The sequence below is a fragment of the Polypterus senegalus genome, chromosome 12 (assembly GCF_016835505.1).
Source record: "Polypterus senegalus isolate Bchr_013 chromosome 12, ASM1683550v1, whole genome shotgun sequence".
Classification (NCBI taxonomy): Eukaryota; Metazoa; Chordata; class Cladistia; order Polypteriformes; family Polypteridae; genus Polypterus; species Polypterus senegalus.
In genome coordinates this window covers 13,247,334-13,263,868 of record NC_053165.1, presented here as the reverse complement: position 1 = coordinate 13,263,868, position 16,535 = coordinate 13,247,334, and the positions used below count along the sequence as shown (strand labels likewise).

Here is a 16,535-nt window from a genome sequence, read left to right as displayed (position 1 = left end):
TAAACTTGCATTAAAAGCCAAATTAAGTGCTGTTTTGTGCTCAAAAGTGAAGTATTTTGTGCGTGTTTTCTAAGCTAGCATTAGTCTGTGAGGTGTATAAAACCATTTGCCAGGATGTGTTGTTCTAAAGAGGAGCATTTCTCCTCTTATGTGGGTCTACAAGTTTCCTTCCAAATTCCAAATACACACAGACCTATATGAACAATTACATAACTTGCATTGGTCTGGTGCCTGGAACTGTGCCTTGTGCCTACTCTTAATGTAGGTGGGTACTGGCATTGTTTGTTCAGCTTGTTACACAAGCCATCTAAGCAGGTGGTCTATCACAGACTTTGTAAAACAAATCTAACCTTAGTTTGTCACTGAAGCAAGAGTGGAAGCCATCCCAATCATCCTATGCCATCTTCTGCCTTTTCCACCCCACCATTTTCTATAACCTGTCAAGATACCAGGGTGAAACCTCATATTATAATATGCAAGATTTAGAGCATATACAATATTTGGTAATAAAGAAAAACAAGGATTTTCACAAACCATTTCATTCTGCTGTACATCTTGCTCTCATACAGGGGGAATGCTATAAAACGGAGAGATTTGGCGCTCCACTAACATGGAGACTGAATTTTGGGATTGCCGACGTGCCACATACTCCCTGACGTTGGGCAGGCCATACAGCACACAGCAGCTTAGTGCACTACGATCCAGTTTCATGTCTGGAAGCTCTTTCCATTCGTCAGTCTCTTTGTTATAACTCTCCACCTTAGATGAGGTAGTTAAACCATCATAGCCGCCAACCACATAAAGGAAATCTTCCATTGTCTCAATGCCAAAGTTGCTACGTGGTGTAATCATGGAGGACACGGAGCGCCAGGTGTCCGTCTGCGGGTTGTAGGCCTCAGCTGTGTCCAAGCGATTTTCCCCGTCAAAGCCTCCCACCTGAAAAGTAATGGATGAAACAAATATGAAAATGCATCATTCTGACCAATCAACAGAAGAGCAGGCAGATTTTATAGGCAGTCACTTCCTCTGTGTAACGACTAAAGCTAATATCATTATCATCAGTGGCTTTTTGTCACATGGACTAAGGCACTGAACCAGGCCTGTAACAGCTTTACATCCTGAAATGTTACTTTTCATTTTCGTAAAAAAAAATTTTTGAATAATTTAGTGAGTCTATTTTATAGTAGTACTAGGGGGGCTCTTTCCTTGCCAACCGCCTTGTGGGCTCTACGCATTAGTCATTTCCTGGATCTGCCGCTTGTAACAAATTGTGCTGTGCTTTTGGATAAACACAAATATCAACTCTGTCTTTGATATCTCCGTCTTTCGAAACTATTATCGCTGATAATTCATCACATGTTGGTTTATTATATATGCGAGCGTGACCTTTCGAAATCATATAGAAATCCAAGAAAACGTCTGCCTGTGTCTTTCAGATACATTTTTTGTAAAGTGCGATGCTTTTGGACGTATGGATTTGTATCCATTATTGGCTGTAGAATTTCTAATATCGATCGTTTAACTCTTTCAATTCTATGTTGCACCGCTTCTCCATGATCATAAATATAAACCTCTCAGATTGTTTGAAAATTAAACTTGTCATAGCTTTAATTGTTACGGGACCACAGATTCTCACAGCGTATGGTCCTGAATCGTGTAAATCTACGTTTTGAGCACTGAATGATGCGATTATTGTAGATTATTGTAGATTCGGATATTTTGCCTGTAGTGTTTGTGGATTTCACTTTTACCAAATAACAAATCTTTTAATTCTCGTGGATCAGCCTCTTCATTGTGAAGAAACACTACTTTTCCCTGATGGCAACACGAATTAGACGATCTACAATTCTCAGACTTAAACTTTAAAGCTGAACAATATCTACATATTTCTGTCATATCATCTATGTCCATATATTCAATCTCTTTTCGCTGTTCCGTTATTTCATCGTTTTTTTTTGCACTAATGAGATCTTTACTGTCAGTTTTTTGAGACTTTCAAATTTTAGTACTTTCATTATCTCTGACCTGCTCTGCATGTGTATCGCGCCAACGTTTTTGAAACTCTTTACGACTGACATTCTACTTTATCTTCTACTCTTTGTCTTTTATTTCCGGCCCCAGGCGTGGTTAAATCTCTTGGCACAAAGTCTCGTCTCACGAGACTTGAAATTATCTCTTTGAAAAAGTCTCGTCTCATCCCAGGATTTTTTTTATATAATAGAGAGATAGTTTTGGTTGTAGTTTTAGGATTTGAAACAGAATTCACACCCCCAAAATTATTTGTAACAATTTGACAGCTATACTGAAGAGTCTTCCATAAATCTGGTTCCCGAGCAGAAACGTGTGAAACATAAACCACTTGTTAACCCAACATAGATATTTTTGCCCACTGTTGATTAGAAACTTGTACTGAGGAAAACTGTCATAAAAGTACAGAACAAGAAAGTTGATTTTGATATTTGAGACAAGGCATTTCCACTGATGTCAAGACTAAGGAAGATTTTTTTGTTGGTCCACAAATGAGACACATCATCAATACGAAGCACTTTGAAAATCTGTGACTGGGGCTTGAAAAAATTACACGGAAGGCACTCATGGTTATCGTAGAGAATTTTCATGGCCACTACAGAACACCAAACTACATCCAGCAGGTTGACAACAAGCTCAAAGCATATAAAATCATGAAGTTCAACATGTTGCTAAAGATTCATTTTCTGCATTCAGACTTGAACTTCCTCCCTGATAAGGCAGGTAGTGTGGTGTACTGGTTAAAACTTTAGATCTGAAACCTTAAGGTTGCGAGTTTAAATCCCACTACTGACACTTTGTGACAATGAGCAGGTCAATTCACCTGCCTGTGCTCCAACTGGAAAAAAAACAAAAGTTATATAACCAATTTTATCTCAGATGTTACAAGTCACCTTGGATAAAGGCATCAGCCAAATAGTAAGTAATAATAATGTTGGTGCAGTCAGTGACGGACACGACAAAAGGTTTCACCAGATCATTGCAATGATGGAAAACTGGCACCAAAGCAAGTGGAATCCATCAGTACTGGCCGACTATTGTTGGACACTGAAACGATAAGCATCAGATATGAAGTACAAACGAAAATCAGTAGCAAACCTTTTTAGCTCGCTTGAACTAACTTAATGTTTCAACATCATTAATCGAGTAAACACTCTAAATTCAATAAAACTTCAGTTCATATTTCCCCAAATTTCTACACAATATAGAAAATCAGAAATCCTGTTTTAAATCAATGCTTTAATCCGAGTCACATAAAAGTTTGATAGAATTTTCTTTCCAAATGCCATTGACGATATACGATGACAGGTTTCCATTTTGTTGCTGATACCACATCTATGCCGTCAATGTTCCCAGTGTGCTGCACTCCGATTTAAGAAATCAAGAAAGCCTCTTGTACTCACCGCAAAAACTTCATCTTTGTAAGCAATCACTCCTACTCCACTCCGCTCAATCATCATTGGAGCAATCATTGACCACTGGTCTACTGCAGGTTCATAAACTTCGGCTGTAAAGAGGCAGTTGTGGCCATTGAAGCCCCCACAAATATAAATCTGGAGACAAACAATACGGAAGAAAATTTCTACAACAAAATAATTATTCAGATAATCTCCAGAGACTCTAGGCTGAACAATATTGTTTGAGCCAAGGCTTGGAGTCTTTCTGAAAAAAAACACCAAATATTGATTTAGCTATTTAGTGTCTGACATTATAAAAATAAACACAACAACATTTATTTCTATAGCACATTTTCATACAAACAGTAGCTCAAAGTGCTTTACATAATAAAGAATAGAAAAATAAAAGACACAATAAGAAAACAAAATAAATCAACATTAATTAACATCGAATAAGAGTAAGGTCAATGGCCAGGGGGGACAGAAAAAACAAAAAAAACTCCATAGACGGCTGGAGAAAAAATAAAAAAATAAAATCTGTAGGGAAGCAGTTACTCTGTGCTTCTATACTATACCCCATGGTTGAAACCCATCAGTGAGTCTGTTATCAGTTATTACTGCTCAGAAAATGCTGCCGTGGTTTAAGAGGCACAACTTTTTCAATATTTCATTGGCCTTTTCCGCTTCTTAAACAGAGATTCGGGAATCAGCATTTCTGACAGGACGCTCATGACTTTTGTTCTTATGATTGGATGCTGTGCTCCCTAACTATTGAGGCTGCAAAGTTTTAATCATTTATGTTAAACTTGCTCTTCTGCAGGTTAGATGCTCCAGAAAACAATTCTTTCTTTCTGTAACAGGCAAATGCTCCAAGATTGGCGAGTTTCCTGCATCTTTGGCCTCACAGATCACGTAATTTTGGCTTAATCTATTCCAGAAATTAAAGTTTGGTTAAATCCACTTTTTTTTGGAATGGAATTAAACAGATTTAAGTGAATCCTGATTTACTTTAGCTGGACTTCACGCTAAAAGTGCTTTCTGGAACAAACCCCTATTGCCAATTTGACATTAAAATAGTCTTTTATGTTGACTGATGTCAAAAAAGCCAAATTGATTATTTAAATATAATGCCATTCAATATTGTAGAATAATAAAATATTAAAACTTCACAGGGGTGAATGCTTTTTATGGGCAATACATATAACACAGTGCCAGAACATAACTCGAAATAAAAATAAATGATAAAAGTAAAAAAAGTAAGAGGAAAATCAACCCCAGAATGGGCAGAAGGATAGCGAGAATGATAGACAAAAAGCAAAGGACAACTTCCAAAGAGATACAAGCTGAACTCCAAGGTCAAGGCCCATCAGTGTCTGATCACACCGTCCGTTGCTTTTTGAGTGACAGTGGGCCCAACTGAAGAATACCCAGGATTCCACTGTTTATGTTTTAAGCAAAAAAGCCAAACTGGAATTTGCTGAATTGCATATTGAGAAGCCACAATTCTTCTGGAAGAACATCCTTTGGACAGAGCAGACAAAACTGGAGCTTTCTGGCAAGTCACACATGAGCTCTGTGTCCATAGACCAAAAAATGAAGCTTTCAAACAAAAGAACGCCATACCTACTGTGAAACACCTGTTTTGGGGCCACTCTGCTGCTTCTGACATCGGATGCCTTAAGTCTTCATAGGGGACAATGAAATGTCAAGACTACCAAGACATTCTGGAGCAAAATGTACTGCCTAGTGTCAGAAAGCTCTGTCTTAGTTGAAGGTCATGGATCTTCCAACAGGATAAGGAGCCAAAACACACAGCTAAAAGCACCCAAGGATGACCAAGAACAAAACATTGGACTGTTGTGAAGTAGCCTTCCATGAGCCCAAATTTGAATCCCATGAAACATCTATGGAAAGAATTGAAACACGCAGTCTGGAGAAAACCCCCTTGAAACCTGACAAGGCTGGAGTAGTTTGTGCAGGATCAGTGGGCCAAACTACCCATTAATGGGTGTAAAAGTCCCACTGAGAGCTCCAGGAATTGCTTATCTGCAGTCATTGCCTCAAGGTAGTGCAAGAAATGATTAGGATAAGGGGACCCATCATTTTTGTCTTGGCCAATTTCCATTTGTGTTCTTATTGGAAATACTCTGTTGAATCAAAACTCTAAAGCAAAGTCTGGTTTTTGTTAAATGCAGACTTAACAATGGTGAGTCCCAATGACTTTTGTTAGTTACAAGTTATTTCAGATACAATTGTGAGTTGTTCTTTATTCGTGAAGGGGTACCAAAAAATCTGTCCATGTCTGAACTCACAGAACAAAATTCTCTTTTCAAAGGAGACGGACGTAAGCCATTACTTAAAATTAGCAAAAAAGGAAAAATAATGTTGTGGATTGTGTATGGTCTCATCACCTAGATTTATTTTGTAATAATACAATCAGTGTAAAATAACATAAAATAAAATTAATGGATAAAAAATTTGCAAAAGACAAACAGGTGCTCTAAGACAGGCATGTCAAACTCACTGCCATTGGTGGGCCGCCTCGACTGCCATACGTGCATCAGCAGGCCGCGCAGTAACAAATACTGTTAGACTATTATACAAAGTTACTGTAGCTTTCTTTCCAATACTGAAAACTATAAAAAATGTTAACACTTAAAAAGTTTAAAGTTAAGCAATTTATTTTCATACACTAACCGTACAACAGCGTACAATTAGAGTCTTGGCCTCTTAGCTAGGTCCTTATATTATTATATGATATTCATTGCTTATATAGGAGTCTTACAGTCTGAGATCTATTTGTTTTGTCCCGACACATGGCATCTCTTGTTAGTAACCAGTTTGTCAATATCAGGCTTGAAATCTTGGGCAGCTGCAGCTTTTATGAGGGATGACAGGTGTTCGACAGTAAGTCTTGAGCGATGTGGGGTTTTGGTAGCTTTCATTAACGAAAACAGTTGCTCACAATGGTAAGTGTTTCAGAACACTGACAGTACTCTCGATGCCAACTTACGGATCTGCACATACAAGGGGTAGCAGGTAAGCATACAAGCCTGGCACACCAACTTTGCTGTATTTTGCGTTCAGAATAGAATCGGACTGCAGTTCAATCAATTCCGTTTGGATATTCTCAGGCGCATTCTCAACGTTGTAAGAGTATGGTGACGTAAACAGCGCAAAGTCCTGTTCGTGTGAACTGAAATCACGAAAACGCTCACTGAATTCATTGCTCAGTAATTCAAGTTGGAAAACAAATCCTCCGAAAATGAAATTTTACTTTACTTCAAAGTTTATATTGTAAAATAAGCCCATTTGAAAAAAGCCACCTGACCTACACTAATTTTACAAACTCAAAATCACAAAAATATGTTAATAAACAACTCGCCAACTTCCGCGTCCACTTCAGATCTTCAGCTGTAGTCTGCGCTAATTGTTCGTTACAATACTAGCACAAAATCACATAAAACTAGAGCAAAAAAATGTGAAAATATGCGGGCTATTACTAGTCGTGATGGTCAGTTCTGCCCAGTGGCCAGTCTCAGCAGCTCAAGCAAGTAGTGTAGCCTAGCAGGGGTGGCTCTAGGTTCGTGGCGGCCCTGGGCAGAGAAAGAATCAGTGGCCCCTTCGCCCGCCAATGTCAATATGGTATCTTATGCACGGCGGATGGCCACGTCCATTGCGGACACTGCATAGCCGCCTCGTGCTCATGACATGATATGCGCGTGTCCGTAACTTGAAAACCAAGTGGTGGCCTGTGATATTCTCATTACGGCAGAACGTTCTAATACTACATATAGCTTACTGCTCCGACTCTAGCGACATTTGTAAATACAGAGTACTGATTAACAAGAAACACAATGCCTTTCGGCCACATTGTCGTCAGCTATGTCGTTATTTTCTCTTTCTGTTTTATATTCAATATACAGTACAGGCCAAAAGTTTGGCCACACCTCCCCATTCAATGTGTTTTCTTTATCTTCATGACCATTTACAGCACTCCATCACTCTCCTTCTTGGTCAAATAGCCCTTACACAGCCTGGAGGTGTGTTTGGGGTCATTGTCCTGTTGAAAAATAAATGATCGTCCAACTAACCTGACTTCTGCACAACACAACTGCTGGTCCCAACCCCATTGATAAAGCAAGAAATTCCACTAAATCACCCTGATAAGGCACACCTGTGAAGTGAAAACCATTTCAGGTGACTACCTGTTGAAGCTCATCGAGAGAATGCCAAGAGTGTGCAAAGCAGTAATCTGAGCAAAGGGTGGCTATTCTGAAGAAACTAGAATATAAAACATGTTTTCAGTTATTTCACCTTTTTTTGTTAAGTACATAACTCCACATGTGTTCATTCATAGTTTTGATGCCTTCAGTGAGAATCTACCAATGTAAATGGTCATGAAAATAAAGAAAACACATTGAATGAGGTGGTGTGTCCAAACTTTCGGCCTGTACTGTATATTGGCATGGCGGCCGGCTAGCACCTAGGAAATTCTGGGCCCCAGGCAGCTGACAGAGTTTGGGCCCCTTTCGTGTTTCAAATATGTGCGTATATTTAAAAAAAAAAAAAAACTCGAAAAAGGCCGGGCCCCTGACAAGTGTCATAGTTGTCCCCCCCAGGTGCGGGCCTAGTGGCAGCCCTGTGCAGGTTCACAGTTTACACGTACCTAAGGCCGCCCCTGCTGCAGCCTAGCCCTTCAGTTGTGAAGTTGCGGCTGATTAACTTTGGTCAAGGCTTGTGGCTATACTATCAGATGACGTTTCCGGTACCGTAATGCCATGGGAAAACGTGTTTTTTTTCAGAAGGCAGAAGTAAGAAAAGTCAATAAGTAACGCTGAAGATGCAGAATGATTCAATCACAAACGATAATAATCATTTTGTACAAGTTCAGTGCTAACTAGGATCTGTCATGCGGGCCGCACAGAGTTTAGCTGTGCCATTCCAGTAGATGAAGCTTTGTTTCATTTGTTTGAGAAAGTAGCTACGACAACAAGATTATTAGAAAGGTAACTTTGTACAGGGTCTTAGATTATCATTTAAACAAGCACAGCACTTTGCTTTAATTTCCCTTAATCCGAGCGTCCTCTTCATACCTTACCTTTCCATACAGTGTGGTGGCACTGGCATCACTTCGACGCTCATTCATAGATGACAGCAAGGTCCATTGGTTGGTTTCCGCATTGTATTTTTCAGCTGTTTTCAGACGATTGTGACCATCAAATCCCCCCATAGCATAGATGAGATTATTAAGAACAACCACGCTAATGTAACCACGGCGACAATGCATAGGAGCCACTTCTTGCCACACCCTGTTCACGGGGTCAAAACGACAGACCATGTTGTAGTACTCCACACTATCAAATCCACCAATAAAATAAACATATCCTCTGAGGTATGCGGTTCCAAGGTAAGCTTTAGGCGTCTCCTCCTCACATGTCACATCTGTCCAGATTTTAGCACGGGCATCATAAGCCTCAATGCTATTTGTAGGGTGGCCGCCCCTCCATCCTCCAATAGACAGCAGGATACTGAAAGGCAGACGGGAAGATGTGACAGAGCTATCCGACTGTGCCATTCCTGAATCGTTAATGCTGATATCATAGATAATTTTCAACAAGGATCTGAGAATGAAGTATTTATATTTTTCATTGTAATTTATGTACTCATTTTTCTTCACGTCTTGCATGAAAATTCCACAGTCCTTCATTTCTAGGCGCACCTGTAAAAAGAACAAGAGTAGTACTTACTTTTGGAAACCACTCAGTGAATTCATATTAAGGGAAGATTCAGTTAGCGCATGGTCCTTCAAATGCCACAGCAAATGAGACGTAAAAATAGTGGTATATAAAGGCCTGGTACCTTTGGAAGAAGCTCTGAGACAAATCCCATGCGAGGTCCTGGCTGGTAAGAAATCCACTTCATGACAGCATGGAATACCTGGCTCTCATTTTTAACATTCAGTTCGTCCCTCTCAAGGATGTCACACAGTTCAAAGAAGCTCAACTGCAAGAACTCATCGGACACCTTGACGAGTTCCTCAAATTCGTTCAAGATGAACCTGAAGGCCTTGAAGCACAGATTGGGGCAGCAGTAGTGAAATGCAAACCTACAAATGCCAATGCAGTTCTCAGGGGAGAGCTGAGACTCGATGAACTCACGACAGAGGTTAATAAGGCCCAGTATGTTAAACTGGTCAGCTACCACAAGCAGCTGCTTTACATTGTCTGATGTAATTGGGACAGTTTGCGTGTAGGCAAAGGTGATGATCATCTCCATCATGTCTGGAGAAACACCTGGAATGTTGTAGAACCTCTTTTCCTTATTGTTCCATCGTTTAGAGAACAAAGTCCTGCAAAGAGAGAGACTCTGAGGATGTGTGACATTTTAATATCTGGTAATTGAACATTCCTGGTTTCTTTACATTTTAGCAGTAGAGTTGAATGTTGTAAAGTTACTTCTCCCTGTATGGAGTGAGCAGGTAAGAAACTCCCAAGCTGTAAATAAAATTCTGATCCGAAATACAACATGAACTACGGACCCCTTTGTTCAAACAATTCATTCATTCAACATCAACCTGTTACCCATTGTTTTCAATCCGTTAAACTATTAAACATCAGCTGTGGGGCGGCATGGTGGCGCAGTGGTAGTGCTGCTGCCTCGCAGTTAGAAGACGTGGGTTCGCTTGTGGGTCCTCCCTGTGTGGAGTTTGCAGGTTCTCCTCGTGTCTGCGTGGGTTTCCTCCCACAGTCCAAAGACATACAGGTTAGGTGCAATGGCAATCCTAAATTGTGCTTGGTGTGTGTGTGTGTATGCGGTGGGCTGGCGCCCTGCCCTGGGTTTGTTCCTGCCTCACTCCCTGTGCTGGCTGGGATTGGCTCCAGCAGACCCCTGTGACCCTGTGTTAGGTTATAGTGGGTTGGAAAGTGACTGACTGACTGACATTAGGTGTGCATCCCTTTATTCAATACATTGTAGTATAGCGGGTCCACAGCGTTCCCAGTAAGGGCCTATTTTAAATAAATAATCACCGCTGTCGCGGCGGCTTAGCGAGTGGGCGTTGGGCCATGGCAAGCCACAGGAGGTTCTGCGGTGTGGGCGTTTCTCACCGAGTGCACAGGTGAGGGACTGCCCACATCCGTGATTGTCCCGTGGCTAATTTGTTACAGCTGCTATGGCCCCTTGCATTATAAAAAAGAAGCGTGAGTCGGTTAGAGGGGGATGAGAAAGAACGAGAGAAGGAAAAAAAAAAAAAGGGAGATCGAAAAAGAAGTAAACTGAGGTTGGGAGCAGGAAGCAGGCGAGCAATTCGGTGCAGTAGGAAGCGGGCGAGTGCTAGCAGGCAGCTGAAGGCAGCCTGGGTGTTTGGCCAACACCTGGGAGAAGTGGTTGTGGTCGCTCCGCAGATGTTTGTTTTTGCAGTTCGGGAGTGAACGGGAAGGTGCAGGACTCTCCGCAGACGGTAGCGGGAGTCGGGAGTTGGGACGCAGTGTCCCTAACGTGAGAGCCTTGGCCGTTAAGGGATTCCCAAGTCGCTGTCTGGAGGAGCTGACCGGAGCCAAGGATCGGTGAGGCAACTGACAGCAGTAGCATATGTAAAGAATGTCAGCTGCAGAGAGAGAGCATCTCCCTTGTTGCGGGGCCCTGATGGGTGAAGCAGGAGAGACGCTAGTTTTAAACGAAGGCACCGGGTTTGTCATTTGTTTTTAAAGACTGCTTCCTGATCGTTTTAACCTTTTGGTTTTAAAGGATTGATTTTTCTAATGGTTTTACCTCCACATTTTCTTTTAATGGATTATTTATTTATTGAAGAACTTTGGCACTGCACTTTATTTATTGAACACTGTTTTGAATTCATTTTAATAAAAGCACTTTTGCACGTTGTACCATCCCCTTGCTCAGTTATAGCCTACACTGACTAGCTCATCGGTGACATTACCGACGGTGTTGGGTTAAGGCTTCCTGTATAGCAATGGGAGCGTGGAGCCAGAACCCACATCGTCACATACATTCAGGCATGTCCAAGACTGCTTATGCCACCTAGGAACTTCTGGACAGAAGGACAATGCACTGTAGAGCAGAGATACACACATACAAGGAATAATTAACTGTAGCAATACAAAATGCATACCTGGTAAATAGTCTTACCTGAAAGTGCTTACCTGAAGTAGGGGCTACAACAACAAAGCACATTCTTGTGAGCAGGGATCTCCACTCCATTCACACAAAACACCACATCAAGGAAACTCCCTTCTAAGCGAAGCTCATTCAGCACATTGTAATCCACAGCACAAAATTTATTTTCCATATTTTTTCCAATCTTGACTTCTGGATTGAAAAAAAATCAAATGCAGGAATAATGATTAAAAATATCACTTCTTCAAAGAGAAAACAATAAGTCATATTGCCTTAGTTAACTGCCTTTCCTGAGGTTTCTTCCATTTTTTCCCTACTGGGGTTTTTTTTTTGGGAGTTTTTGCTTGTCTTCTTAGAGAGTCAAGGCTAGGGGGCTGTCAAGAGGCAGGGCCTGTTAAAGCCCATTGCAGCACTTCTTGTGTGATTTTGGGCTATTCAAAAATAAATTGTATTGTATTGTATTATTTCCTGATGCAGCCAAAACAGGCAGCAGTCCCTAGAACTCTGAAATACTTAAGAGGGTCCAAAGACCATTAATGTTGTTTTCTCATTAAGTAATGCATTACATTTCCCTTTATCCCTCCCTCTAATCCTTGGAAGAAAGAGGGGTTGACGTCAAATGCCAAATCTTCAGACTCATAACATTGGTCAACAGGCATTTTGCTACTGGGATTCTTTCACCTGTATTTTAACAAATTTCACTTGCCGACTCCAAATCTGAAAACCGTTTTCGTCCAGCATGTCCCATTTTTTAGTTATGAAGTTCCCGGTCTTGGACAACTAGAGTGACTGGACAGTAAAGGCGATGCGTTTCAGCATTTAAGAAATGTTTGGTCTCGAGAAAAGTGAAGCCAAAATTAAGGAAGGTGTTTTTGTTGGCCCTGAAATCCGTGAACTGATGCTTAATGACCGAGTTCGAATGGAAACTGAAGCCAACTGAATCAGCACCCTCATTCGTGCAGGTTGTCCAGAATTTTCTTGACAGTCACAGAGCAGAGAATTATACTGAGCTTGTGGAGAACCTGCTGAACATATATTAGCTTACAGAAGCCTGAACGTCACTGAAGACGCATTTTTTACATTCCCGTCTTGACTTTTTTCCACCAAATCTAAGCGATGTCAGAGATGAGCATGGGGAAAGATTTCATCAATATATAAAGGTGATGGAAAACTGATATTGGGAAAAATTCACTCCGGGCATGATGGGTAACTACTGTTGGTTCTTGCAAAGAGAGACGGATGTGCAGTACAAGTACAAAAACGAGTGCCTCCAACATTTTTGGGAACGCTGACCTCACTTTAATATTGAGGTAAATTGACAAATATGCTTTAACGTGTCTCTAGTATCGTCTTGTTGTTTGTTTTCAGAATAAACTCATAAAAACAATTTTGGTGGGCCATAACCCAAACTCCAGATATCATGTTGATATATTAGATTGATATTCAAAAGTGTCAAAAAGTCAATGATGTACATCTCAAAAACCTGATGTGCTAGCTTAATTCCGACTTCATATATGGAATCAGTGTACAAAACTTAATAAAGAGATGCTATGAAGTTCCCAGTAGCAAACAAAAAATATTTTTTTGTAGACCAGTGTAACAGGAGAGGTATGCATTGACCGGGGTCCTTGACCGGCTGGGGCACCTCTTCACAGAGAGGACCGGGGGAGCAAGTGTGGGCAGAACAGTACCTCTCCCGAGGCGTTAGATGGCAGCCTCCATGGGTTGCAGTGGTGCCTCGGACTCCCACAGGGCTTCATGGGAGTTATCTAAAGCTCTGTTGGGACCCTGGGGTGCTGCCAGGGGGTGCTACAACAGCTGCTGAGCCCTCTTTGGCGATGTTTTCTGCAACACCCGGAACTAGGTCAACGAGCACCTGTAGCACTTCCGGGGGCGTTATAAAAGGAGCCAGTTGTCACCACTCTGAGAGCCAGAGTCAGGAGGAGGGATACAAAGCTTGCCAAGGAGGAGTGGAGAAGAATAAGAAAAGAAGAAAAAGTAACAAGTATTGTGCTTGAGACTGTGTTGTGCCTGTGGGAAACAAGGAAGGCGTTTACCACGAGGTGAAGAAAATAAAAACATTTAATTGTTTTATCAGTGTGCCTCCTCGGGTTAACCGCTGGTGTAGCGCCATCAACTGTCACAGCATGTTCTCATAAAATCACATTAATATCATGACTTGTGACACTCAAGTGGTCCAGCTGTATACAATTTAGGAATACAGATGCAAATCTTTTCATGATATCCTCGGAAACAGCTAAGTCAACCAAGACCAAAAACTGCACTTTGTACAAGTCCACAATGGTGCATATTTAAATCTGCAGAACAAACGTAATATGTCCTGGAATCTAAAGACTGGAAATTAAACCAATGACATATACGAGACATCAGATGTCTTTCTGGATACTTTGAAAATTCAGACAAGTCAGATTCTTTAACCCAAATGACCATAATAGTGGTGACCTCTTCACCTGACATGGGTAATGATATCTAGTCAGTTGGAATGAAACTGGACAGATTTGTGGGCTTTAATGTTGCATTGGAAACAAACTTTACTGTCAGAAATTCATGAACTTCAGTAATGTTGTGCCTGGCTATGTAAGCCTGATATATACTATATATATATATTTCTCTTCTGGTTCGTCCTGCTTCCTCTTCCAACCCGGTCACGTCAAGGCCCTATATTTAGCCTGACCAGGTGACCTTTCACTTCGGCGGTGACGTGACACCAATGGAGTCATGAGAGAGGAGCAGGGAACGCGGTAGTCCGAAGGAGGAATAGGAATCGAGAAAAGCAGCATGGGGGTGTATGGGAGTCTGCAGCCAGCGAGGGGAAGGGTTTGGAAGAGCAGGAATAGAAATCGAAAAATGCCGTGTGGGTGGGACCGGGTTTGAAGTGGAAGCAGGACGAACCAGAAGAGAAATATATATATAAGAGATTATTGAGTGTAAACTGATTGCTATCCAAAATTCTGAAACAATCTTCATTCCCAGAATTTCTCTCCTTCCTTCCGAACATTTAAACGCACACAATTCCCACTCAGACTCACCTTCTCCATGACTATCAACAAGTCCCAAGGACAAACGTTTGCAAAGATTTATGTTAATCTACAACAACCAGTCTTCAGCCACGGTCAGTTGTAAGTGGCTTTTTGTAGGGTTAGATCTTTTGACCCATTATCTGTCATCTCTTCAGTTAATGTTCACATGACATGTTCAAAATGTGAAAAATGCATCAATGGGCATCTAATGTCATAAACTTTTAAGTTTAACAGAGAAAAATTTTAGAAAAATTTCTCAGCCACCACATCACATACAACATATACAAAACTATAGAATTTTTGTTTCTTTAATGGATTCAAATGAGATTAGTACACCACCAAGTATTCTTTCGTATTTGCTGTATTATTTTTTCTACTTATATTCACCAGAATGTTCCATGGATTCAAATGAGATTACTTTCCCTATCATTCTTTTTAACGTGCTGTTATTCTTTATATTTAAATGTATTTTCCATCATTAAATTACAATGGCAGTTTGACTTTTGCCTCAATTACATCGCACTTGCTATAGCACGTAATGTTTGTAGTGTGCCATCTGTTGGACTGAAAAAAATTAAATGCATTTTATTGTTACATGCATACAAAATACATTTCAACAGATAGCTCAAGCAAACACTAACACTGAATATGCCCAACAGAGTGTAACTACTGGACGGACAGAAATTAGCATTAACTTGACATCTTTAATGTCATGTACTTTAGACCCACAAGTTTGTTTGAAATAAATGCTAATTCACATACCTGTAAAATAATGGGAAGAGTGCACAGCTCACCAGCTCCCCTCAGCCTTCTCAGGTACATCTGAAACTGCAATATAACACATTAAAACACCACAAAAAAAAAAAAAATGATAAAAAGGAAAACAACATGATTTTCTTACATAAAAATCCAGCAGAATTACCCCTTTTACCAGGTCAAGCAGCCCTTGACACAGTACATCACATGGTGAGGCATCGCGTCTCCCAGGAAACTGAAATGATGGCAGTGATTACACCAGACTTCTCTAACATGCGACATGCAGAGGCATACTGAAGGCTGCACAGTCACAAAAGCACAAGTACAAGTAGTTGTAATGTCATTGTTTTGACAAATTACTACTGTTCATACATTTCATACAACTCTTGTTTTCAAAGTCTTTCAGTTTACAAATAACTGAGTTTAGACCAAAACAGTGCTGAAGAAAGCTGGCGCCTACACAGATGTAGCATGCACACATTCAGTCACTGACAGTGAGCCAGTTTAGTGCCACCAATCAAACATACAGGCACATCTTTCATATGTGGAACGAAACTGAGTATGGGTAATGCAAACTTTATAGTGACAGTGTCCAATCCAAAATTCAAACGAATGTTTCTGGCAATGTAGGGCAAGAGCACGAATTACTGTGGAGCTCCTGATACATACAAAACTGAATGAATTAAAAATTTGATGTAAGACCACAAACAGTAAATCAGCAAAGAATAAGACTTTTCTAATGACTATAGCACTATATAGTTCTTACTGCTTGGAGATGTGTTAAAATAATTGTCCCATAGTGTTTTGGATTGCTATTTGCTTAACTGGCATCCCAGAGTTTGTTAAAGAGTTTTATACCACCTGTGGAACGTTTTAAGACAACTCAGCCTCCATGGACTATATGGGTGGTCCACAGAAGGAAAAAATCTAGTTAATGAATTTGCTGACTGGTGCAGGCTGAACCATCTGTAGCTCTATTTTAGCAAAACTGAGGTGGACATCAAAAATTGCAAGCATTCACTCACTACCTTTGGTCTTCACCCACAGAGTACAAGCTATGCTGGTCCTGGTATTAACATATGGGAAAAGACTTTGACAGAAACATGGCTTGAGCTGTAAATAAAGAAGTTCTCTACCTGGAAAAAAAATCCTTAACGGGACTATATTTTGAAGGTGA

At 40.6% G+C, this 16,535-nt stretch overlaps 1 protein-coding gene across 1 annotated transcript; it reads right to left on the bottom strand.

The window, feature by feature from the left end:
• Positions 1 to 369: 369 nt before the first annotated feature.
• On the bottom strand, positions 370 to 15,414 carry LOC120541259 (kelch-like protein 10). Its single transcript, XM_039772733.1, has 7 exons — positions 15,365 to 15,414; positions 11,588 to 11,753; positions 9,288 to 9,777; positions 8,527 to 9,147; positions 3,432 to 3,581; positions 535 to 936; positions 370 to 437 (listed from the first exon to the last, which is right to left on the bottom strand). Exons 2-6 carry the CDS (start codon positions 11,731 to 11,733, stop codon positions 562 to 564), a joined length of 1,782 nt encoding a protein of 593 aa, XP_039628667.1. The 5' UTR covers positions 11,734 to 11,753; positions 15,365 to 15,414; the 3' UTR covers positions 370 to 437; positions 535 to 561.
• Between the last annotated feature and the right edge of the window lie 1,121 nt (positions 15,415 to 16,535).

Bases quoted from the DNA above. Each gene is read 5' to 3' on its own strand.
- LOC120541259 (XM_039772733.1), bottom strand. From the start codon at position 11,733: ATGGAAAATAAATTTTGTGCTGTGGATTACAATGTGCTGAATGAGCTT. The intron at 3,582-8,526 runs GTAAGGTATGAA...GTTTGTCTCCAG, and splicing joins CCACCACACTGTATGGAAAG to ATTTATATTTGTGGGGGCTT. The intron at 937-3,431 runs GTGAGTACAAGA...ATTACTTTTCAG, and splicing joins ACAAAGATGAAGTTTTTGCG to GTGGGAGGCTTTGACGGGGA.